This window comes from Mobula hypostoma, chromosome 4 (genome assembly GCF_963921235.1).
Source record: "Mobula hypostoma chromosome 4, sMobHyp1.1, whole genome shotgun sequence".
Taxonomy (NCBI): domain Eukaryota; kingdom Metazoa; phylum Chordata; class Chondrichthyes; order Myliobatiformes; family Myliobatidae; genus Mobula; species Mobula hypostoma.
This window is the reverse complement of record NC_086100.1, coordinates 55,280,470-55,305,460: the sequence shown is the minus strand read 5'-3', so window position 1 is coordinate 55,305,460 and position 24,991 is coordinate 55,280,470. Positions and strand designations below refer to the sequence as shown.

General features: G+C 40.4%; 1 protein-coding gene across 2 annotated transcripts in view; it reads right to left on the bottom strand.

Annotated features, from left to right (window-relative positions):
- Positions 1-22,682, bottom strand: part of LOC134344787 (transient receptor potential cation channel subfamily V member 5-like) — an 89,021-nt gene extending 66,339 nt beyond the window's left edge. For both annotated transcript variants that reach the window (XM_063044878.1, XM_063044879.1), the window contains exon 1: positions 22,399-22,682. In XM_063044878.1, coding sequence (XP_062900948.1) covers positions 22,399-22,556 — 158 coding nt within the window. In that variant the 5' untranslated portion in view covers positions 22,557-22,682. The remainder of the gene's footprint in view (positions 1-22,398) is intronic.
- Positions 22,683-24,991: the final 2,309 nt, after the last annotated feature.

Below are 24,991 nucleotides of genomic sequence, written 5' to 3'. Positions count from 1 at the left end.
ACAAATTACTAAAATTACCTCAGCTTTACTGCAAGAAGGTGCAAGTACTGAGTAAAAGGAAAGTTTACTTATCAATTTCCCTCATCCAAATGAGAAACTACCTACTCCTGTTCTCCTCATCGAAAACTGGCAGAAATTTCTCGTAAAAATATCATTGAGTGCAATCTTTATCTTACCATCCCAGTGCACGTCTTGACCACATCATCAGCCTTTATATAATTACAAACCAGATAAGGCGAAAGCTTTTTCAAATATCATTGGCTTGTTGTTCCAAGATTATAACCAGGGTTTAAGTACACCCTGATTAACTTGTTTTTAATATACAAACCAAGTCAAGTTAAAATGACTTTTACTAACATTAAATTTGATCAGAATAAGGTTGCCCTAAGTGTTACTTATGCACACCAGAATACTCAGCAGAACACGTGCGATAGACTGGTACAGTTATGCCTATTGGCTAGCTGTGAGGCTAATCAGGCAAGGAATTTCCAGTTAAAATAGCACTACCGAACATATGTGACAACTCACTGGTACTTAAAAAGTTCAGAAATCCGACGAAAAACATATTTTCTGTGATAAATTATGGTAACTTATCCCCGTGAAAGGGTGAGCGATGGCAAGGCGATTTCAGGGGTCTAGGCCCCCAGCCCTTCGCAATAGCCAGGTCCAAGTGTGAGCTACGAAATGCCGTTTAAACAATTTAAACGCCGGCCCAGATAGAGGCAAGAACCAATTTCGTTCGATCTCCGCAATGATCAATCCTCGCTCCAGCACACCGGAGCTTTTCGCTGTTCAGTTGTTTTTTTCAATTTAAACACCGCTCCATACAGACTGAAATGATGGTGTTGGGATCAGAGGCGAGAGCCAATTGCACTCACTCCCTGTGATGGTCACTCCTCTCTCCATGGTGCTGAGGCCATGAAGACTGCCCTGGTTTCTGTGCTCGTGCCCACCGATACGGTGAACTGATAAGTGAGGCTTCGGGCCTGCTCCGAGGTTCGGACCTCAGGACTCAGTTTGGTTCTGAATGTCGTCGATCGCTTTAATTGTTTGCATGATGTAATTTTTTTTTCCTCTTTCACTCACGCATTGGGAGTTGGTCTTTTATTTTTTTCATTAATTAGGTTCTTTCAGTTTCTTGCTTTGTGGCTACCCGTAAGCAAACAAATCTCAAGATTGTATGATTTATACATTTTTTGATAATAGATGTACTTTGAATCTTGTGTTTCTGGCAATTAGTAACACTTTCTAGTTATTTCTTTTTAATTCAAATATTCAAAATACATTTAATATCAAAGACTGTACAAGTCATACACCTTGAGATTTGTTTGCTTACAAGCATTCATTTATGAACTAGTAGTATTCTTAGGCAGAGCAGATTCAATGGGCCAAATGGCCGAATTCTGCTGCTATATCTTAGAGTCTTAATGCAATAATACTTGTCCAATATGCAATTTTAGTGCATCATTAATATTCTCATTGGAATTGAACCTTTGTGAATATTATTCCACATTTTCAAATAATGTTCCAGCAATTACTCCTAGAATTTTATTAGGGTTGGGAAGCAAGTACTTGTGATCTCACTTAACTGCCATGTTTATTAGATAACTTACACTAAGCTTTGGATCATGGAACTGAAATGTTTCCAAAGACAGAGGTCAAAGTAGTAGCATCCTTTATGTTGCCAGAGAGTACACTTCTGGTCAGCAGTTGTTGGTGATGAAACTATTCACTTTCACAAACCATCTGAAATGAAGTAGTTGGTCTAAATTAATGTAAACTAACGGCAACTGATTGGTGCCATGAAATTATTTCATTTTGTAGTTTAGAAAGCCATTCATCCCAAACACAGATTATAATTTTTGAACACAGAAGCAATTTGAAAATGCAAGACAAAAGGGTAATGTTAGGATAGTCATGGGGGATTTCAATATGCAGGCAAATTAAGAAAAATCAGATTGGTGCTGGTCCCGGTCCCAAGAGGTGGAATTTGTAGAATGCCCAAGAGACGGCTCTTTAGAGCAGCTTGCAGTTGAGCCTATTAGGGGATCAGATTATTCTGTATTGTGGTATGTATACTGAACCAGAATTGATTAGAGAGCTTAAGATAAAGGAACCTCTAGGGGAGCAGTGATCATAATATGATAGATTTCAACCTGTAATTTGAGAAGGAGAAGCTTACGTCAGATGTATCACTAATACAAGGGAGTAAAGGGAATTATATGGGCATGACAGAAGAGCTGACCAAAAGAGGTCAAAGTCAATATTACAGCTAAAGGGAGGACATACAATAGAGCAAAAATTAGTGGGAATTTACAGGATCGGGAAACTTTTAAAAATAAACAGATGACAACTAAAGAAGTCAAAAGAGGAAAAGATGGATTCAAAGATCAGCTAACCAATGATATTAAAAGGGATACAAAGAGTTTCTTTAAGTACACAATGTATAAAAGAGACGAGAGTAGATATTGGACCACTGGAAAATGTTGCTGGAGAGGTAGTAATTGAGGAACAAGGAAATGGTGGATAAACTGGAAGTATATTGCATCAGTCTTCACTGCGGAAGACATCAGCAGTATGCTGCAAGTTCAAGTGTGTCAGAAGTATGTGAAGTTGCTACTACTACGGAGAAGGTGCTTGGGAAAATGCAAGATCTGAAGATAGATAAGTCAACCAGACCAGATAGTCTACACCCCAGGGTTCTGAAGAGAAAGTGGAGGCATTAATAGTGATCTTTCAAGATTCAATGATTTCTGGCATGGTTCTGGAACACTGGAAAACTGCAAATATCACTCTACTCTTCAATAAGGGGGGAGGGGGGCTAAAGAAAGCTAATTATAGGCCAATTAGACTGACCTCAATGTTTGGGAAGAAGTTGGAGTTGATTGTTATGGATGTGGTTTTAGGGCACTTGGAGGCACATGATAAAATAGGCCATAGTCAGCCTGGTTTCCTTAACAGAAATTTTGTTTGACAAATCAGTTGGACTTCATTGAAGAAATAACATGCAGGATAGACAAAGGAGAATCAGTAGATGTTGTCTACTTTGATTTTCAGGAGGCCTTTGACGAGGTGCCATACATCAGGCTGCTTAACAAGTTAGGAGCCGATGGTAATACAGGAAAGATACGAGCAAGGATAGAGCAACACACACAAAATGCTGGTGGAACACAGCAGTCCGGACAGCATCCATAGGAAGAAGCATTGTCAACGTTTTGGGCTAAGACCCTTCATCAGGGGTCTCAGCCCGAAACATCGACTGTGCTTCTTCCTAGGATACTGTTTGGCCTGCAGCGTTCTACTAGCATTTTGTGTGTGTTGCTTTCAGCATCTGCAGATTTCCTCATGTTAGCAAGGATAGAGCATTGAGTGATTGGCAGGGGGAAAAGAGTGGGAATAAAGAGAGCCTTTTCTGAATGGCTGCTAGCGAACAGCAGTGTTCCACAGGGGTCTGTGTTGGGACTGCTTATTTTTAACATTATATGTCAATGATTTGGATGACAGAATTGATGGCTTTATGGCCAAGTTTGTGGACAATATGAAGACAGGTGGAGGGGTGGATAGTTTTGAGGAAACAAAGAGGCTACAGAAAGACTTAAGACAGATTAGGAGAACTTGAAAGGAAGTGGCAGATGGAATACAGCATCAGGAAATGTACAGTCACGCACTTCGGTAGAAGAAATAAAAGTGTAGACCTTTTTTTTTTAAATGGAGAGAAAATTGAAAAATTTGGGGCACTAAGGGACTTGGGAATCCTCGTGAATGATTCCCTAAAGGTTAATTTGCAGGTTGAGTCAGCAGTGAGGAAGGCAAATGCAATGTTAGCATTCATTTCGAGAGGACTAGAATATAAAACCAAGGATGTAATGTTGAGACTTTATAAGGCAATGGTGAAGCCTCACTTGGAATATTGTGAGCAGTTTTGGCCCCCATATTTAAGAAAGGATGTGCTGACATTGGAGAGGGTTCAAAGAAGGTTCACAAAAATGATTCCAGGATTGAAAAGCTTATCACATGTGGAGCGTTTGATGACTCTGGGCCTGTACTCATTAGAATTCAGAAGAATGAGCAAGATCTTATTGAAACCTATCGAATGTTGAAAGACCTCGACAGAGTGGATGTGGAAAGAGTGTTTCCTATGGTGGGGGACTCATGACCAAAGGACACAGCCTTAGAATAGAGAGACATCCATTTAGATCTGAGGAATTTCTTTAGATAGAGTAGTGAACCTGTGAAATTTGTTGCTACAAGTCTGCGAGTATATTTAAGGCAGAGGTTGATAGACTTTTGATTAGTCAGGGCATGAATGGAAACAGGAAGAAGGCAGGAGATTGGGGCTGAGAGGGAAATGATCAGCTATAATGAAATACCAGAGCAAACTTGATGGGCCAAATGGCCTAATTCTGCTCCTATATCTTATGGTCTTGTGACAATTAATATAAACCCTTCCGGATTCTCAGAAAGGCAATTGCTGAAAGAACTCAAAGCACAAAACCTTCAAATTTTGATAACTACCTTTAAAAGCCAAGTAGTAGTGACAAAATGATCTATGTAAAATGCGTTTTTCATTATAACATACTGTAATTTATAGCCTTTACTATATAAATAAAAGACTTCAAATTAACGAAAAGTTCCAGCATTAACTGCAGAAATATCCAACTATTAACTCACAGTTTAGAATGAGTACTGTTGATCTTCACATAGTATTAATGCATGTTAGTTATCGTGGCTTTCTAGCATTACTTGTTGTGGTACCCTGGCACGGAAAGTATGCCGACAATGTAACTCTAAATGAAATCTACTTCAATCACTCATACCATAAATAAAGGGGGTTTGAGACCTTAAAGTAAAGGAAGAGCTTCTTTACTACTTTCAGAATATATACCACAAATTATTTGAACTCGCATACCTCTAAATGATTTCCCCCACTCCAGCCACAGACATACTGTCCCTAGGCAGCTCTGCCCTCAGAAGCCAAGGTCACTATCAGCAAGAACTTGCTTGCCTCTAAGATAATTCCAGGCAGCAGGAGCTGATCAACACCACTGCTCACATTTTGTTGCTGACTGAAGCACTGGGGCCCCATCTACTTTTCTTTTCAGGCAAGTCAATTTGAGAGGGATGCAACATTCTCAAAATTCAGGCAGGGGTAATTTCACGTTGCGGTTTGGGCTGTCCTTACCAACCCAGGGTTCTTCATGAATTTCATGGGGTGCTAATCCCTCCTTGGCACTTTCATTCTTCTACAGTCCACTGTGTCTCCCATAGATCACATTTTGCTTCAGTGTGTCCGAGAAACACCACAGGCACAGGGCTTTCCGCCTACCAAGTTTGTACTAACCATCAAGCACCTTTTCCTTTTATCCTAACCAATCAGCACATTTTACCTTTCTTTCAATCTCACCAATACATCTCCTCTTCCTCTCCCCCACCCTCCCAGCAACTCAAATGCTCATATATGCACAAGGGGCAATTTACAAATGGTTATCACCCAATACCCTCTGCATGTTTTGGAAAGTGGAAGGATATCAATGCACCAGATGAAACCACATAGTAACAGAGAAAACAGGCAAACTCCACACAACAGAGTTAAGAATTGGTTTTCAACAACATTTTCAATTTTGACAGCACAGTTCAGCGCAAGTATACCGAAAACCATAGGACCACCAGCAACCAGTGGAGAATGGCAGGAGATTGTGCTGTCTACACCTCTTTGGGAACTCACCAGGCATGATTATAGACAACTGCTATCTGCGACCACATGCCCAACTCATTTCAGTGATGCCCTACAGAGTTATGAGCTTTATTCCTCCCCGTCCACCTCAGATGACAGCATGGAGTTCAGATTGGGCAGGAGAGCCGAAAAAGAGATGGAGTGCACAGATCTCTATTGGGAAGATAAAAATAACCAACTATAGTGCAGATGGAATGAATCATGAAGATACACAAGATCTTTTGCATATTAGAGAAATTCAGGAATTTCTCTGCAGCACCATGTGTATGAGCCTGGATTTTCCCGATACTCATCAAGAGGATGACCCTCTCCTCCTGCCTAGTTAGGCTCTGAGCCTGGAGGGTCTACTCTTATCTGCTGGGATTGTCTTCCATTCCTTGCAACTTTGGCCTGGAAGACAAAGGGGAAGCATTAATTCAAAATGCACCAGTAGCATAGTTCGCTTGTCTACCATGTACTTGCCTGGCTCCAAGCAAGGGTAAACGTACACCAGGATCTGCCCACCTGCCTATCTCTGAACGTGGATGCAACTGAGTAAATGAGTGAGAGAAAGAGACAGTTACAAACTGAAGGGGTCCAAGTACAGTGGCTGAATTCAGCACGCACAAGGTAGTAGTTCCAAGTGATAAATCCTTGCCTTATATATCTAGTGAGTTTATAAACTCTCTTGTGGCATTGCTCCCATGTTCCTGGCGAGTCACTGTGGGAGGATTATACAATGGCCATCTCCTGCCAGCTGCTATTCATTGTAGTCCTGAGTTTCCTCCTGGCCCTTCTGGCATGAAGGACCTCCCTCCTACTCTCCATTGCCTCCACAAGAATCTGGAGATCATGATCTGAAAAACATAGTGACAAGTTCCTTACTTTCCCTGGTACTCTCTATCACTTCTGTCAAAGAAAACATGATTAGCCAACTCTCTGTGACAAGGTTGTGATTTGGTATAAGGTGTATGCTAAGGGCGAGAGTCCTGATCTGATTCAGTGGTGTGAAGTGGCAGTAGCTGTGCTGAATTTGGTGCTTATTCATTGCTTACCCTCACTCCTTGATCTACAGTATGTGGCAATGCATTCAATGAGAATGCAGCTGTGCCTTTACATCTTCAGTCACATTCTAAGCCTGCTTTCCTACTACACTACCCTGGCCTGCGCTTACTGTCCTTTATAAACAGAGGAAAAATACTGGCTATTCTCTAGTCCTCTGGGACCTGGTCTATGGCCAAACAGGATGCAAAGAACTCTATCAAGCACCTGTAATCGCCTCAATTCTCTCTCAATAACCTGAGATAGATCCCATCAAGCCCTGAGAACTTATCCAGTTTAACATTCTTTAAGAGACTCTCCATTTTGATATCAGCATAGCCAGAAATGTCTCCACACCGCTTCCTGATCTCACTGTCCTCCATTCCTTCTCCTTGGCAAATAATGATGCAAAGTACTCATTTAGTACCTCGCCCATGTCCTCTGGCTCCAGATACAAATTCCCAGCTTTGTTCTTCAGCAGCACTATCCTCTGCCTAGTTACCCTTTAATTATTTTTAAATGCATTCATTAAAAAATGCCTTGGAAATCTCTTTAATTCTACTCATCAAAGATATTTCATGGCTGCTCTTACCCTCCCTCATTGTACACTTTACTTTCTGCTTTCTTTATGTTCCTCAAAGATCTTGCCTGACGTCAGCTTCCTGGACCCTGCATATATATTTTATTTTTCTTTCTGACTGAAAGAAATTGAGGATGCTTCACCAAGAAATTCCAGCTGACTGAAAAGCAAGAATACCGTAGAAGCTGGAAATCGCAAATGAAAGCGCATGGACCCAGAATGTTAATTCTATTGCTCTAAGGTGATGCCCAGCCGCAGAATATCTATGTTTACTTAAGAAGCCTTTAATTGTACGCATTTAATCAAATACAACTATCACTGCTTTGTCCATCCATATAAATTGCTCTGGTATTAAATAGAGTTAATATTACAGTGAAGCACTCTACTGGCTCCTGTAGCTATGAACTGCACACTTCCAGAAAAAAAACAGCCAGTTTAATAACATGCCCAGAACATTATTTTATATTATTCCATTGCCAAGTGAATATTCAATTTACTCCAAATCATTTCCCTACCAGCTGCAGTTTACAGTCCAAATTGTTGAACACTGTGGTGTAGCTTTGCTATTTGGCTGTAGCTATTGGCAGTTGATATGAAAAGCTTCCCCTCAGGTCCCTTTTAAAATTTTCCCTTTTCACCTTAAAATCTACATTCCCTTGTTTTAAGACTCCCACAGCTGTGGAAAAGACTGATCATCTATCTTATGTATAGTCCTCATAACTTTATGCTCAGCCATTTATACTCCAAAGAAAAAAAAACTCCCAGCCTATCCTTACAACTCAAACCTTCCAATCCCAGTAATGCCCTCACAGATCTTTACTACATCCTTTCTATAGTTGGGTGACCAAAAATGTGTACAGTAGCCCAAGAGTGATTTCACCAAGAACTTGTTCAGTTGCAACATGATATCCTGACTCAAATGCTCATTGCCCTAGCCAATAAAGCACGTATGCTAAATACCTTCTTCATCACCGCCTACCAGTATTACCACCTTCAGCGAAATATATACCTGTACCCCAATGTTTGTTTGTTCAGCAACACTCGCCACGGCCTTGTCATTTATGGTGAAAGTCCTCCGTTGCACTTGATTTAACTTATAAAAATGTATTAATCACTATCTCCATTTGCCTGAGACTGTAGTGATGAACTACCTTCTTGAAGCACTGCACTGCTTTTGAGAAAAAATGGCTAGTGTGGTTGGGTAGGAAGTTTCAGGACATACATCAAGTGAAGTTGCAGGCAAAATGCATGCTTCATCAGGTGATGTAACTTGGAGAGGGTACTGTGGGTACATGTGCACCTGCGTCTACAATGCCCTGTCCACATTCATGACAGAGGCGCTATGCCATCAAAGAGGCCCATGTGAGTCATGAAGACAGAAGAGACAGTTAATACAGAAACCTGGAGTACAAAACCGAAAGCTAGAAGAACTCACTGGGTCACGCAGAATTTGTGGAGGCAAAAGGGGAATGTTAGCACTGAGTCAATCATGATTCAGTCAGGACCACAGGGTTTTTTAAAATCAAAAGTAACTAATAGCACACTCGACAGACAAGGAGCATCAATGTTGGAAGGAATGAACATTTAGCATGGTGAATGGGTTCTGTCTGGCAGGCTGCTTTGCCCAAGATGGTGTTGAGTGTATTTGTAAGAATTGTACTCATCCAAGCAGGTGGACAGCATTATTGTCACAATCCTGAGGAGACTTACAGAAGGTGAAAAGGCTCTGTAATGTCATGAGGTGAGTCACTTGCAGTGACTTCTTCGCTCGGCTGTTAATGGTAGCAAACTCAGCAGGGACATATAAAATTGCTGGGCAGTAAAAAATAAAAAAAGGTAGATGCTGTAAAGCCGAAAACAGAAAATGCTGGCAATCCTGATGGTCATCAGCCTGAAACACTAGTTGTTTCTGTATAGTTTTGTGAGTAGAAGAAAACAACTGGATGATGGGTAAGGAAACAAGCCACCACTGCCATTCAATATCATAATGCTGACCTGATCAGGGGCTACATCCGTGAAGTCTTTCACTTATTTGATTAACAAGCAATTAAGAAAACTCTAACACTTTATAATTGAGGAAGAATTTCATCTCATTTTAGTTTTAATTGGACAATGCCCTACTTTTTAAGTAGTGACTAATTTTCTCACAAATGGAAACACCCAGTTAACACTTGTCAAGAACCCTCAGCATCAGAGGTGTTTCAGCTTCTCATTCTTTTAAACTTTAGTTGAAACAAGACCAGATCGTCCAGCCTTTCCCCATAAGCCAATCCAAAAGGTTGATTTCAAATAAATCTTTTCTCATCTGAAAGGCCATATGCTATAATGAGAGTTTGGACAAACTTGGGTTGTTTTCTCAGTTGAGACAGAGTGTGAGGGGAGATCTGATAGAGCATTATAAGATGATGGGAGGGAGCAGACTAACAATATTTTTTCCAAGGGTTGAAATGTCTAATACATGTCTAAGGGCATACAGTTAAGGTGAGTGGGGGTAAATTCAAAGATGAAAAGGGAAAGTTTTAATGTTCTTTTTAAACCACAGAATGATGGGCGCCTGGAATGCACTGCCTGTGATGGTGGTACAGGCGTAAACATCAGAGACATACGAGACATTTACATAGGTATATGAATATGAAGAAAAATCCAAGAATATGGGCATTATGGAGGCAGAAGAGATTAGTTAGTCATTTGAGTACAAATTTAATTGGTTCGGCACAATATTGTAGGCCAAACGGTCAGTCCCTATAATGCCCAGAACTCACTGCATTTCATAGTTCTGCGATCTTTCACCTTTTAAATAATTTGTTTCTTTTATTTCTTTGTCAAAAATGACTATTCCTCATTTCCCCAAAACATACTCAATTTGCCAGACCTTTGCACGCTCACTTAACCTAACATCATCTCTTTATATTCTCCTTCTGTAGAATTTACTTTCTTACCAAATTTTGTATTATGAACAATTTCAGTAACTTTAGTTCCTTTAGCCAAATCATTTATATAAAATTTAAAAAGTAGCAGCCAGAAACTGACCTGCTTAGGCCACCTATCAGCCAACCAATCTTCTACTGACTGTGATATGTTACGATTACCAACTTCTTTCGATAAAGCACTTTATTAAATACTTTCTGGAGATCCAAGTACAATGTTCCCACATCCCTGTTAACCACAGTACATTACTTCATCAGAAAATTTCAAGAAATTTGTTTAATACCACTTTCCTTTCTCAGAAAAACATTTTGACTTTCCCTGATTACCTTGATTCTAAACTAATGTGCCACAACACCAATCATATTAACATAATCTCTGATTGGTGTTACACTAACTGACTGGCCACTTCCATCTTGTTTCCATCCCTTTGCAGTAAATTATACTTAAAACCTTCCAACATAAAGAAACCTTCTCTGAAGTTAGGCATTTTTGGAAAATGTAAAGCAAAACTATCATTTTAGCTACTTCCTTTAAGAACCTACAACACTTGTCAGCAGCAGTTACAATTTACTCTGTACTGCTGCTCTGGAGACAAGTTGAAAAGTTCAAAGCTCCAAGTAGATTTATTAAGGTACATATACGTCACCGTACACAATACTGTGATTCACTTTCATATGGGCATGCTCAATAAATCTGTAATAGAATAATGACCATAACAGAGTCAATGAAAGATGGCACCAATTGGGTGTTCAACCAGTGTGCGAAAGACAGCAAACTGTGCAAATATAAAAAGAAATAATAAATAAATAAATAAATAAATAAATAAATAGACAAATATTGAGAACACGAGATGAAAAGTCCTTGAAAATGATTCATAGGTTCTGGGAATATTTCAGTGATTGGGCAAGTGAAGCTGAATTCAAGAGCCTGATGGTTGAGGGGTAATAACTGTTCCTGAACTAGTGGTACAAGTCCTGAGGCTCCTGTACCACTTTCCTGCTGGAAGCAGCGAGAAGAGAGTGGGGGTCCCTGACGATGGATGCTGCTTTCCTATAACAATGCATGCTTCGTGTAGATGTGCTCAATGTTTGGGGGTGGGGGTGGGGGAGCTTTAGTCATGATGGGACATATCTACTACTTTCTGTAGCATTTTTCGTACTAGGACATTGGTGCTTCCCTGCAAGGATGTGATGCAGCAAGTTAGTACACTCCCCACTACACATCTACAGAAGTTTGTCAAAGTTCTAGATGTCATGGCAAATTTTCACAAACTCCTAAGGAAGCAGAGGTGCTGCCGTGCTCTCTTCATAATTGCTCTTACTCGCTGGACCCAGCACAGATCCTCTGAAATAGTAACACCTACGAATTTAAGGTTGCTGACCCTCTGTACCTCTGATCCTCCACTGAAGACTGGGTTATGGGCATCTCATTTCCTCTTTCTGAAATCAATAATCAGCTCCTTGGTTTTACTGACATTGAGTAAGAAGTTGTTGTTTTGGCTCCACTCAGCCATCACTTTCCCCAAAGTTATGGCTGAACAGTGCCTTAACAACCTTTCATTAAAACACATAATTTTCACTGACATTTCTGCCTCCATTTGCAATTCCAATGTATAGCTATTTCTGGGATGTTACTTAAATGCATAGTGAAGATTGACACTAAATATTTGCTTAGTTATTATTTCTCTAGAATTGTTCTCTGTAAGACTAAAGCTCATTGTGTTAATCAGTTTATTTTAAATATGCATAGAAACTCTTTTGAGATAGCCAGCTAGCTTCATTTCATATTCTAATTTTTCCTTCATTGACCTATATTTCTTTAATATTCTTCATCCCAGCTTCTAATCCACCATACACCTTTGTACAGTTACAAGCTTTTTCCCCTTTAGGTATCAACTTTTTACTTAATAATAGAAGGACAGTACAATACTTGTCATTTTTCTTTCTCTTAGAATGCATCTATTTCCAATATCCTCTGCTTTTAGATCAAAGGTAGACATTGCAGGAGATGTTCATGGACTGGCATTTTAAGTTATTTGTCACATGAGCCCATGCCCAAATGTTCTTCAGATCCCCGTGTGCAGGTGAGTACGGCTTCATTTTCTGAGGAACTTCAAATTGGATTGAACACAGTCACTTCTAAATTTGTAATGGAAGGAATATTATTGATAAAGAGGCAGAAGGTAGCTGTGCCCCAAGGCACTGTCCACAGGAACTCCTACAGCAATGAGAGCGCTGGTCTGTCTTGCAGCCACCTCCTTTGTGGAAGCTATGACTCCATTCTTTGTAGAGTTTTCCCCTCGTTACCTATTGACTTCAGTTTGTTGATACCATATTCAGTCAAACGCTGCCTTAATGTCAAAGGCAGTCACTCTCACTTTTCTTCAGAGACTCAGTTATTTGGACCAAAACTGAAGAAACTTTGGACCAATGTGGTCCTGGCCAAAAAAAATAAACACTAGGCAGTGAGCAAGTTACTGGCGAATAAGTACAGCGGTATGCAAAAGTTTGGGCACCCTGGTCAAAATTACTGTTACTGTGAATAGAAGATGAACTGATCTCCAAAAGTCATAAAGTTAAAGATGAAACATTCTTTTCAACATTTTAAGCAAGATTAGTGTATTATTTTTGTTTTGTACCATTTTAGAGTGGAAAAAAAAGGAAAGGAGCACCATGCAAAAGTTTGGGCACCCCAAAAGATTTGAGCTCTCAGGTAACTTTTACCAAGGTCTCAGACCTTAAATAGCTTGTTAGGGCTAATGTTTGTTCACAATCATTGTTAGGAAAGGACAGGTTATGCAAATTTCAAAGCTTTATACTTACCCTGACTCTTCAAACCTCCCAACAATCAGCAGCCTTGAGCTCTTCCAAGCAGCTGCCTAGCACTCTGAAAATTAAAATAATTGATGCCCACAAAGCAGGAGAAGGTTATAAGAAAATAGCAAAGCGTTTTCAGGTAGCCGTTTCCTCAGTTCATAATATAATTAAGAAATGGCAGTTAACAGGAATGGTGGAGGTCAAGTTGAGGTCTGGAAGACCAAGAAAACTTTCCGAGAGAACGGCTCGTAGGATTGTTAGAAAGGCAAATCAAAACCCCCATTTGATTGCAAAAGACTTCAGGAAGATTTAGCAGACTCTGGAGTGGTGGTGCACTGTTCACCTGCACAAATATGACCTTCATGGAAGAGTCATCAGAAGAAAACCTTTCCTGCGTCCTCACCACAAAATTTAGCGTCAGAAGTTTGCAAAGGAACATCTAAACAAGCTTGATGCATTTTGAAAACAAGTCCTGTGGACTGATGAAGTTAAAATATAACTTATTGGCCGCAATCAGCAAAGGTATGTTTGGAGAAAGGAGGGTGCAGAATTTCATGAAAAGAACACTTCTCCAACCATTAAGCACGAGGGTGGATCGATCATGCTTTGGGCTTGTGTTGCAGTCAGTGGCACGGGTAACATTCCACTGGTAGAGGGAAGAATGAATTCAATTAAATACCAGCAAATTCTGGAAGCAAACATCACACTGTAAAAAAGCTGAAGATAAAAAGAAGATGACTTCTACCACAGGATAATGATCCTAAACACACCTCAAAATCCACAATGGACTACCTCAAGAGGCGCAAGCTGAAGGTTTTGCCATGGCCCTCACAGTCGCCCGAACTAAACATCATTGAAAATCTGTGGAGAGACCTCAAAAGAGCAGTGCATGCAAGATAGCCCAAGAATCTCACATAACTAGAAGCCTTTTGCAAGGAAGAATGGGCAAAAATCCCCCAAATGAGAATTGAAAGCCTCTTAGCTGGATAAAAAATGTGTTTACAAACTGTGATACTTGCCAAAGGGGGTGTTACTAAGTACTGACCATGCAAGGTACCCAAACTTTTGCTTCAGGCTCTTTTCCTTTTTTTGTTATTTTGAAACTGTAAAAGATGGAAATAAAAAAGTATTCCTGCTTAAAATATTAAAGAAATATGTCATCTTTAACTTTGCCTTTTGAAAATCAGGTCATCTTTTACTCGCTTAGCTATTCACAGTAACAGAAATTTTGTCCAGGGCCACCCAAGCTTTTGCATGCCACTGTATCTGTCAACAGCACTGTCAATACCACCTTCCATCACTCTGCATAGATTCATCAGCCAAATTCAATTTGTTCACTTCTTTGGTGGTTATCTGGGCAGATACTAGTGTCTAGCAGTACTGGAGTAGCTTGGCCCAAGGTACACTTAGTTCTGGAGTGTAGGCCCTCAGTAATACAGCCCAGTTGGAGTCCGATTCCTTAGACTTCACTGTCACTTATATCATTTGGAGTAAATTGAATTTACTTCTATGATGGTGTGGATTTCAGGAGGAAGACAAAATGAATCAATGCCCCTGGGTGAATATAGTTGCAAATGCCTCAGTCTTTTCTTTGGCATTCATTTTCTGGTCTCTGTCTCCAAGAGGATGGGGACATTCTTAACACTCTCCCCTTTTGTTTAATTGTACATCATCATTTACAACCAGCAGGATAGGACTGCATATATTTGTCATAGGCTATTAAATGCTGCCTATGCTGTTTAGCACATGATTTGCCATATGCCCCCTTACACTTCTTGCTGATACAGCATTGATGCTATACTGTATTTGGTTTTAGTGGTAGAATAGGAAAGGCACTGAGCCACAAGGTTACCAATAGTGACAGAATACATTGCTGCTGCTCCTGATGGCCAGAAGCATCTTATGGTGACCAAGTTTTGACTTGCCAGATAATTTCTCAGTATATCCCATTTGGTACAACATCTTTACAAGAATGGTGCAGTGGACACAGTTATCAATAATGACGTGGATACATGTGCCAGAGGTAGATTGGCAAGGTCAGATCAACAACTTGTATTGGTCCACTCACCAGCTGCCGCAGACCTAATCTGACAACCCTGTTCTTCAGAACGAAGCTAGCTCATTCAGCAGAAGTGTTACCAAGACATTATTTTCGATGGACATGAAGTGCCCTAGTCGAAGTACTCCCCATACAACTTTCAGGACTTCTTCATGTTGTTCAGTATGGTGGAGCAGTGATTCATCAGCTGAACATGGACAAAGGCATTAACAGGAAATATTTTTGGTCATGTCTCATCCAATGCCAAAATCCTCAAGGGGCATGGAGTGAATAGTGTGATTCCTTTGGGTTATTCCTTTGTTCCTGTTTACAACTGCACTGCTACCTCTGGTGGCTCTATCCTGCTGCAAGGTGCATCCACAGATGGAGGAATTGGAGTATTATTCTCACATGTATTAGGATAAATGGAAAAGCTTATCTTGCATATTGTTCATATAGATCAGATTGTTACACAGCTGTATTGAGGTAGAACAATGCAAAACAATAGCAATACAGAATAAACTAACAGTTATAGAGAAGGTGAAGTGCAGGTAAACAATACGGTGAAAGATCATAGAAGTGTACCTTACAGACAATGTGCTTGGCCATGTCTGGTTGTTGCTTAATTGATCTTTGGCACAACTATCCCAACGTAGATAAACAAGTTATTAGACAAGCTAGCAGAATTGATTTGTTTATTCTGAAATAAATTGAATACAAATGTAGGGAGGTTATGCTTCAGTTACATGCAATGTTAGTGAGTCCAGATTTGGAGTACTATAGACATTAATGGATTACTTGAGGAACTTGTAATAACAAAACAAGTAGAGTATAACACAACAGAAGGTCTGTGGGGATACTTCACAGGGTCAACCACATTTATGTCACAAGATGCAACCCTGAGATTTGTTTTCTTCTGAGCACACACGGCAAATCCAATAAAAAAAGAACAACAGAATCAATGAAAGATCGCACCCAAATGGATGGACAAACAAGCAATGTGCAAAGGACAACAAACTGTGCAAATATCAAAGAGAGAAAAATAATAAGTAAATGAGCAATAAATATCGAGAACGAGTTGAAGAGTCCTTGAAAGTGAGTCCATAGGTCATGGGAACAGTTCAGAGATGGGACAAGTGAAGAAGAGTGAAGTGATCCCCTCTGGTTTAAGAGCCTGATGGTTGAGGGGTAATAAATGTTCCTGAACCTGCTGGTGTGGGTTCTGAGGCTTCTGTACCTTCTTCCTGATGACAGTAGCTCAAAGACAGCATGAGTTGGGTGGTGGAGACCTTTACGATGAATGCTGCTTTTCTGCAACAGCACTCCATGTAGACGTGCTCAATGATAGGGAGGGCTTTACCCGTGATGGATTGAGTCGTACCCATTTTTGTAGGGTTTTCCTTTCAAGGGCATTGGTATTTCCCTACCAGGCTGAGATGCAGCCAGTCAATATACTCTCCTCCCCACATCTTCAGAAGTTTGTTAAAGTTTTAGAAGTTATTTACAATCTTTGCAAACTTCTAAAGAAATAGAGACACTGCCATGCTTTCTTCGTAATTCCACTTAAGTGCTGGGCCAAGGTCAGATAACCCAAAATGGTAATACTAAGGAATTTAATGTTGCTGACCCTCTCCACCTCTGATTCCCCAAAGAGAACTGGCTCATGAATCTCTGGTTTCCTCCTCCTGAAGTCAATAATCAGCTCCTTGGTCTTGCTGACGTCGAGTAGAGAGCCTTTTGTTGTGGCACCACTCAGCCAGATTTTCAATCTCCCTCCTATTTGTGGATTCATCACCACCTTTGATTTGACCAACAACAGCAGTGTCATCAGCAAACTTGAATGTGGCATTGGAGCTGTACTTAACCTCACAGTCATAAGTATAAGGAGTACAGCAGGGGGTCAAGCACACTTCCTTGCACACCTATGCTGATGGAGATCATGGAGGAGATGTTGCCAATCCAAAATGGCTAGGGTCTGCAAGTGAGAAAACAGAGTATCCAATTGCACAAGGAGATATTGAGGCCAAGACCTAGAAGCTTATTGATTAATTTTGAATGGATGATAGTGTTGAATGCCGAGCAGGAGTCAATAAAGAACATCTGATATATGCAGCTTTGCTGTCCAGATGTTCCAGGGTTGAGTGAAAAACCAATGAAATGGCATCTACTGTTGCTGACCTATTGTGCCAGCTGGCAAATTGGAGAGGATCCAAACTGCTTCTCAGGCAGGAGTTTATATGTTTCATCACCAACCTCTCAAAGCATCTTATATTCATCACTGTGAATATAAGTGCTATTGGACAATAATCATTGAGGAAGGTTACCACGTTCTTCTTAGACACTGGTATAATTGAAGCTTGCTGAAGCAGGTGTGTAGCTGAGACTGCTGAAGTGAGAGGTTAAAGAAATCAGTGAACACTCCAACTAGTTGATCAGTACTGGTCTTCAGTACTCGTCCGGGTACTCCATCTGGGCTGGATGCTTTCTGTGGATTCACTCTCTAAAGCCTGCGCTCACATCAGCCTCAGAGACTAAAATCATTTAACAATCCAGCCCATTCCAGTACAGTGCATCACAATGCATTCAAACAATACTAGCATTTACTCAGAGGGTGTGTTCCTCACCAGTTTGTACTGTATCAAAATGATTAATGGGTAGCAAAGAAAAATCTGGAAACCATGAATTAAGTATGTGAATTACATCCTATGGGAATATGCTAAGTGCTCACTATACATGAAATAAAAGGACTCAGAAATTACTGTTTTAGTACACTTCTAATATCATTTCCTTCAAGATTTTTCCTGTACTTCTGCCAGAAAATAGCAGATTATAGGGAAATCCATAGCAGAAAGCGCATTCTTCGTCATCCATGCTAAATGCACGTAGGTGAAAAAATTGGGTTCATGCATCTCTAACTGCTATGGTAGGGCAAGTGCTACACATGCCCTTCCACTTCCTCCCTCACCACCATTCAGGGCCCCAAGACAGTCCTTCCAGGTGAGGAGACACTTCACCTGTGAGTCGGCTGGTGTGATATACTGCGTCCGGTGCTCCCGGTGCGGCCTTCTATATATTGGTGAGACCCGACGCAGACAGGGAGACCATTTTGCTGAACACCTACGCTCTGTCCGCCAGAGAAAGCAGGATCTCCCAGTGGCCACACATTTTAATTCCACGTCCCATTCCCATTCTGATATGCCCAACCATGGCCTCCTCTACTGTCAAGATGAAGCCACACTCAGATTGGAGGAACAACACCTTATATTCCGTCCAGGTAGCCTCCAACCTGATGGCATGAACATTGACTTCTCTAATTTCCGTCAATACCCCTCCTCCCCCTCGTACCCCATCTGTTATTTATTTATTTATTGTTATTTTTTATTTTTTCCCCTTTCTTTCTCTTTTTTCTCCCTCTGTCCCTCTCACTATATCTTCCTCTGATGCTCCCCTCCCCCTTTATTTCTCCCTAGGCCTCCTGTCCCATGGTCCTCTCCCTTCTCCAGCCTCGTATCCCTTTTGCCAATCAACTTTCCAGCTCTCAGCTCCATCCCTCCCCCTCCTGTCTTCTCCTGTCATTTCGGATCTCCCCCCTCCCCCTCTCAAATCTCTTACTATCTCTTCTTTCAGTTAGTTCTGACGTAGGGTCTCTGCCCAAAACACCGACTGTAGCTCTTCCTATAGATGCTGCCTGGCCTGCTGCGTTCCACCAGCATTTTGTGTGTGTTGCTATGGTTCATGATCACACTACAAGGCTGTTGGAAGGTGGGTCAATATATGCAGAACAACTGCTCTGAAAATGTGGGTTAGGGGAAAGGGAAAGGGCAAGGGCCATATGTTACCTCAAGGTAATGTTTGTGCAATTACGTTTTTGCTAAAAAGTAATAATAGCTTCAAGAACAGGATTTTGAAACCTAGTCAAAGTGTAACTGCTTATTCAGCTGAATTAAGATAAGAAACAACAGAATGAAGCATCTCTTGTAAAAGCCAGTAACAGAGGTGCTCAACCAAGGTGTGGAACCATTTATCCTCATCAATTTTTTAGACTTGTGTTAAACTTCCTTTCTTCAAATATATTCTTAACTTAATTTAGCTGAATAAGCAATTACACTTTGACTAGATTTCAAAATCCTGTTCTTGAAGCTGGGATCAATAAAGTATCTATCTATCTAGTCACTGACTTTGATTATTGGCTCCTGAATTATTTAAATAGCAGTTAGTTGTAATGGTTATGCTTTTGTCATTTTCAGCTCCCAGAGACCCATCTAAGTACCCTTCTCTGGTACCAAATCCTGTTTTGCCAAACAATCTTTCCTGCCCTCAACCAGCCATCATCTATAACCTCCACAAGCAGATTAGCAGCAAACCATTAGGAACATTGCTGAAAGCCTGGCTGGAGAGTCTACCATTATACAAGGCCAAAGACAACACCCATTACTGAACAAGCCTTACATCTTCAAAGCCTCTCTTTGGTGCACTTCGCAAGTGCAGAGTTAACAAAGAAAATCAAATGACTTAAGAGTCCAGGTCCAAGGGAAATGAGAGAGAAAGGCAGTTGTTAAGAGGGGGTCAGGTAAAAAAAAAATCAAGGTAAATAAGGGATAAAAGGGTTAGGCAAGAGTTAAATGTCCGGGAGTTAGGAGGGATAGTTTCAAAACCCACACAGGGAGAACCCCTTCACAGCACCCTGAAAGAGCATCAATGGGCTACAGATGCTTGTAAAATGCAGGTGACTTCCAATAGCATGCACTGCAAATGATTCAAGGTCATATACCCAAAGTCCTCCATGCATCATGCACATGGTACAAATTTGTACTATGTGTTAAGTGGTTCTGATTTACAACAACATTCCATTTTCCCATTGCAAATGGATAGCACAGTGTACAAATACAGAATCAATCAACTCAATCTTTTGGATGTTTCCTCACCCTCACCTCAGTACTTGCTCTAAATCTATTGTAATTGTGGTTTTTACAGTCCAGATGAAAGGCATTAACCTGAAGTGTAAATGCTGCACATCTATCTACAAGCCATTATTTTTAAAATTCATATTTCCAATACTTGCGGATTTTTTCTTACTTATAATGCAGTTTTGCATTTTGTGGTATAAAGCACCAGACTCCAAAAAATGCATGAAGCTATCCACTGAAGGAGCATTCACTGTCAAGTGAAAATGAGCTCCAGCATTAATAACAACTTTAATCATTTTCTGGCATTAATTTTGTTCTTGGACTTCTTAAAACAGATCAAATATTTGGCTTCTCATCTTTCTGTTGGGTGACATGGAGACATCCTGTAAATCTCAATGTAGCCAAAATAAGTGCAAAGTATAATATGCAAACATTTTAATCTCTTGATGCATACATGACACTTTAGCAACTTAAGTTCCTTGTACATATTCTAACATGGTGCAGAGCCATTTTTATGATTAAATTGTGTTCAGAACAATCAAATAAATGGAAAGCATAATTTAGTAAATGAAAACTTCTGTTCAGCCAATGTTTTTTGGTTAATTGGCAAAAATAGTCTACATTACAGACTGTCTATTAACAGTCTATTATAAACATGTTTTTGTATAAAAATATACCATATTATAATTTTTATAAATTGGATTAAAAATTCAAATACCGTAAAAAGCAAATTAGATTTCAAAAAACCTAATGCTAAAGATATCTGTATTACTGTAAATCTTTGATCCCAGCATAGAATTTCAATTTATGAAATAGTCATTCTTTGGGGGTAAACAGTAAACAGATGTCTTCCTCACAAGCTAAGAACACAATAATAACCACACAAGATTCTGCAGATGCTGGAAAAACAAAACTAATGCAAGGGAGAGAAAAGCATAAGATATGAGGAGGTCATGTTTTTGCAATACTCAGAAAGAAAAAAGCTGAGGTAGATCATTTACTCTCACCATGCATGCTTTGTAATTCTGTAATTTTAGTCCCATTGACTTCACTGAAAGTGAATTTTATAAATAAAGTACAATGCCAACGTGCAGCTATATTGAATGTTTAGCTCCTACAGCTAATGACTAACTTCTCTCTTCTCTCAAACAATCAAGTTAAAATTGCAAATTGATTTAGCATCTGTTGCTATTTATGAAAATAACACTCTTTGCTTCTGGAACTACTCCCTGACTTCAATTCCAAACAGTCTAGCCCTAATAGACTCTGGCCCAAATGTTCGGAGAGTCCCCTGCAAGTGGAGATAGTTACATCTATCTCATCAGTCTCCCCTAGCCGAGAAAACTTATTCCATACACAGGATTCCAAAGAACAGTCTTAGATTGTGCAATATCACCTCTGCTTAGCCTTGAAAGTTCATGCATCAATGTATACACTTGTAGATGCATCACCAATGAAACTTTCCAGAGGCTCACAATTCAGAATTGCTCATTCCTCTGCAGAGGTGGTCTATTTAAAACTTTGTACTTCAGTAGGATAACCTCTGCACTCCAGCCCTCTGCATGTAATGGACAGTTCCACTCCTCTTCTCCTCCTTCTGCAACTGTCTGTGACATTAAATAAACCATATGTATAAACATAAGAATAAGTCTCTCTGGACCTCCACTACTGGACAATTCATTATTGAGCAATATTTATATTGACCTAGAAATAATCTTCACACCATGGAAGTATGGATGTTACAAAAGGGCTTCCTTTTGTATTTAATTGTATCTAATTGTATTTAAAAACAGATCCTTTTTAATTGTTTATTTAATAATTGGTGCAATAATTGCAATCAACCTGAAAAAAATTTTTTAAAATAGCAGTTATGTGAATATCTAATTACTCACATTAGATTGATATATAATGATACACAAGTCTGAGCTATTTTTGAGAGCATTAAAAAGAATGATACATTAACTGCAGTACAAGTATGTCATACACCAAAACGAATACAAAGTTTCTGTTTTCGCTCTCTGCACTCTAAGGAGTAACGACCGGTGTCTATTATCTATTTTCTTTCTTAACAAACCATAATCATACAAATAAACTGCAGGATGGGTAGGCCAGGCTGCAACCGAAAACACAGAGTGTCTGATAGGATCACATCATTTATTTAAAAAGGAAACAGAGTGGAGGAGAAACAAAAGGCAGAAAACAATGCACGAACTAAATATATACTTAACTAACGCACTAGGTATTTACATTTTCAAACACATTTATAAATACCTGAGATTTATCCACCGACTCTATCCGGGGTTTAAATGCATTGGTATGTGTTCTAATAACGCCCCTCAAGCTCATCAACACTTTGAAGTTCACCTTGCACTTACCCTCTATTTTTGACTTCGAACACGTTATTGAAGTTCTTCTGCCGGCCTCTGAGTTCAACTTTATCAGACGTGTTGTCCTTGGATACAGTCTGAGCGGGTGAGATTGGACTTTTTAATTTGTTGAGGAAGCAGTCAATCGCTTTTCTGAATGCAGCCATCTTAATCAGTTTTTTCAATATTCATTATCGCGTATTCTCTCTAACGTCATCCCAAAAGTCCCTCGGTGCAATCTGGAAATACATAAGCACCAAGGAACCCATTGCCACAATCATTGACGTCTCGCCTCTTCCATCGCAAGCCTCTGAGTGATACCTTCCGCTGGGTGTATTATAGACGTCCCATCTGACGTCAAGCTTGTGCCTGCCGGCTCCAGATAGGTGAAAACCGCACTCAGGAGAGTGACAAGCAAGGCTCAATGAAGTTTTACTTTCATATGAGTTTCAGTGCTGCTACCTCCTAAATGCCACTTTGATTTTACGCGTAATAGTAATTATATTAGTAATAGAAATAAGGAAAATAAAGATGAAGTTCCACAGGACTGAAAAGTCACTTTAGCTTCGTGTATGTTATATTATGAATTGATGGTCTTGCTTTCCTAGAACTCTGCACAAATTGCAAGACTACTAATCATGCTTTTAAACATTTACTGACTACAGGACAGATACTCTAAAGAAAACTGTTGATTATGAATTGGCTGTAAATATGTACTGTAGAAATGATGTGTATCGGTGATGTACCATTATGACTATATAATAGCACCAAAAAAGAATGTTGCTTGTGAGTTATATCATCAGAAGCTGTGGTTTGTGTACTGCTCCACCATTAGACCAACCAAAGCTTCTAAGTATCGGTGAGACCCAACATAGATTGGGGGAGACTGTTTCGTTGAGCATCTTCACAAATTCCGGGCTTTCCTGTCACAAAAGGTCGGGGCCACCCACTTTAATTCCACTTCCCATTCCCATAGCAACCTGTTGGTCCATGGCCTCCTCTACTTCTTTGGGATGGAGCAGCAACTCCTCATATTCTGTCTGGGTAGCCTCCAACTTAATGGCATGAACATCGATATCTCTAACTTCTAGTAATTAGTTCCCCCTCCCCATTCTGTCTTTTCCCATTTCCCTAGCTCCCCTCTTACTCCTTCTCTTCTCACATGCTCATCACCTCCCTCTGGTAGCTCTCCTCCTTCCCTTTCTCCCCAGTCCACTGTCCTCTCCTATCAGATTCCTCCTTCTTCAGCCCTCTACCTTTTCCATGTATCATTTCCCAGCTTGTCACTTCATTCCCCCTTTCCCAGCCACTTTTCCCTCATCCGTTTTCACCTGTCTCTTGTCAGCTTGTAATCCTTCCCCTTTCCCCACACCCCATCTTCTTAATCTGGCTTCTTCCCCCTTCTTTAACAGTCTTGATGAACGATCTTGGCCCGAAACATTGGCTGTTTATTCCTCTCCATAGATGCTGCCCAACCTGTTGAGTTCCTCCTGCATTTTGTGTTTGTTCCTCTGTACTTCCAGCATCTGCAATTTCGACCATTTCTGACACATCTCCCTCCTTTCCAAATCTCTCTGTCTCCATCTCTAAAGATGTCAACTGACATCTTGTATAAAACCACCAAATTCCATGGTTATCTTGGCTAAACCTTTTCCCACCCTGTCTCCTCTAAGAATACTATTCCTTTTTCTCAGTTTCTTCATCTCCACCATATCTGTTCCCAGGATGTGGCTTTCCTTTCCAGGACATCAGAGATGTCCTCCTTCTTCAAAGAACGGAGGTTTTCTTCTTCCACCATTGATGCTGCCATCACCAGCATCTCCTCCATTCCCGAACAGCCGCGCTCACCCTATCTTCCTAACGCCTTAACAGTGAAAGAGTTCCTCTTGTCCTTCCCTACCACCTCTTGAGACTTCGCTTCCAATACATCATTCACCGCAACTTCCATCATCTCCAAGGGATCCTACCACCAAATATATCTTTACCTCACCCTCTCTCCGCTTTTAGCAGGGATTGTTTCCTCGATAACTCCCTTGTCCATTCTTCGCTCCCCATTAATTTCCCTCCCAGCACTTATCCTGGCAAGTGACCAAAGTGCGACACCTTCCAATACACCTTCTTTCAGGGCTCCAAACAGTCCGTCCAAGTGAGACATAACTTCACCTGTGAATCTGCTGGGCTCATCTATTGTGTCCAGTGCTCCTGATGCAGTTTCCTCCACATTGGTGAGACTCGTCATAAATTGGGAAACTGCTCCATTGAGCACCTCCACTCTGTTCACCAAAAGTAGAAATTCCCAGTGGCCAAACATTTTGATTTTGATTCCCATTCCAGTTTCGACATTTTGGTCCATGGCCTCCACTTGTGTCATGATGAGGCCACCCTCAGGGTGGAGGAGCGACACCTTATATTTCGCCTGGGTAGCCTCCAACTTGATGGCATGAATATTGATTTCTCCTTCTGGTAAAAGAAATTCCCCCCTTCCCCTCTTCTTCCATTCCACACTCTGACCTCTTACCTCTTCTCACCTGTCTATCACCTTCACAGAGTTCCTCCTCTTTCCCTTTCTCTATGGTCCACTCTCCTCTCTTATCAGATTCCT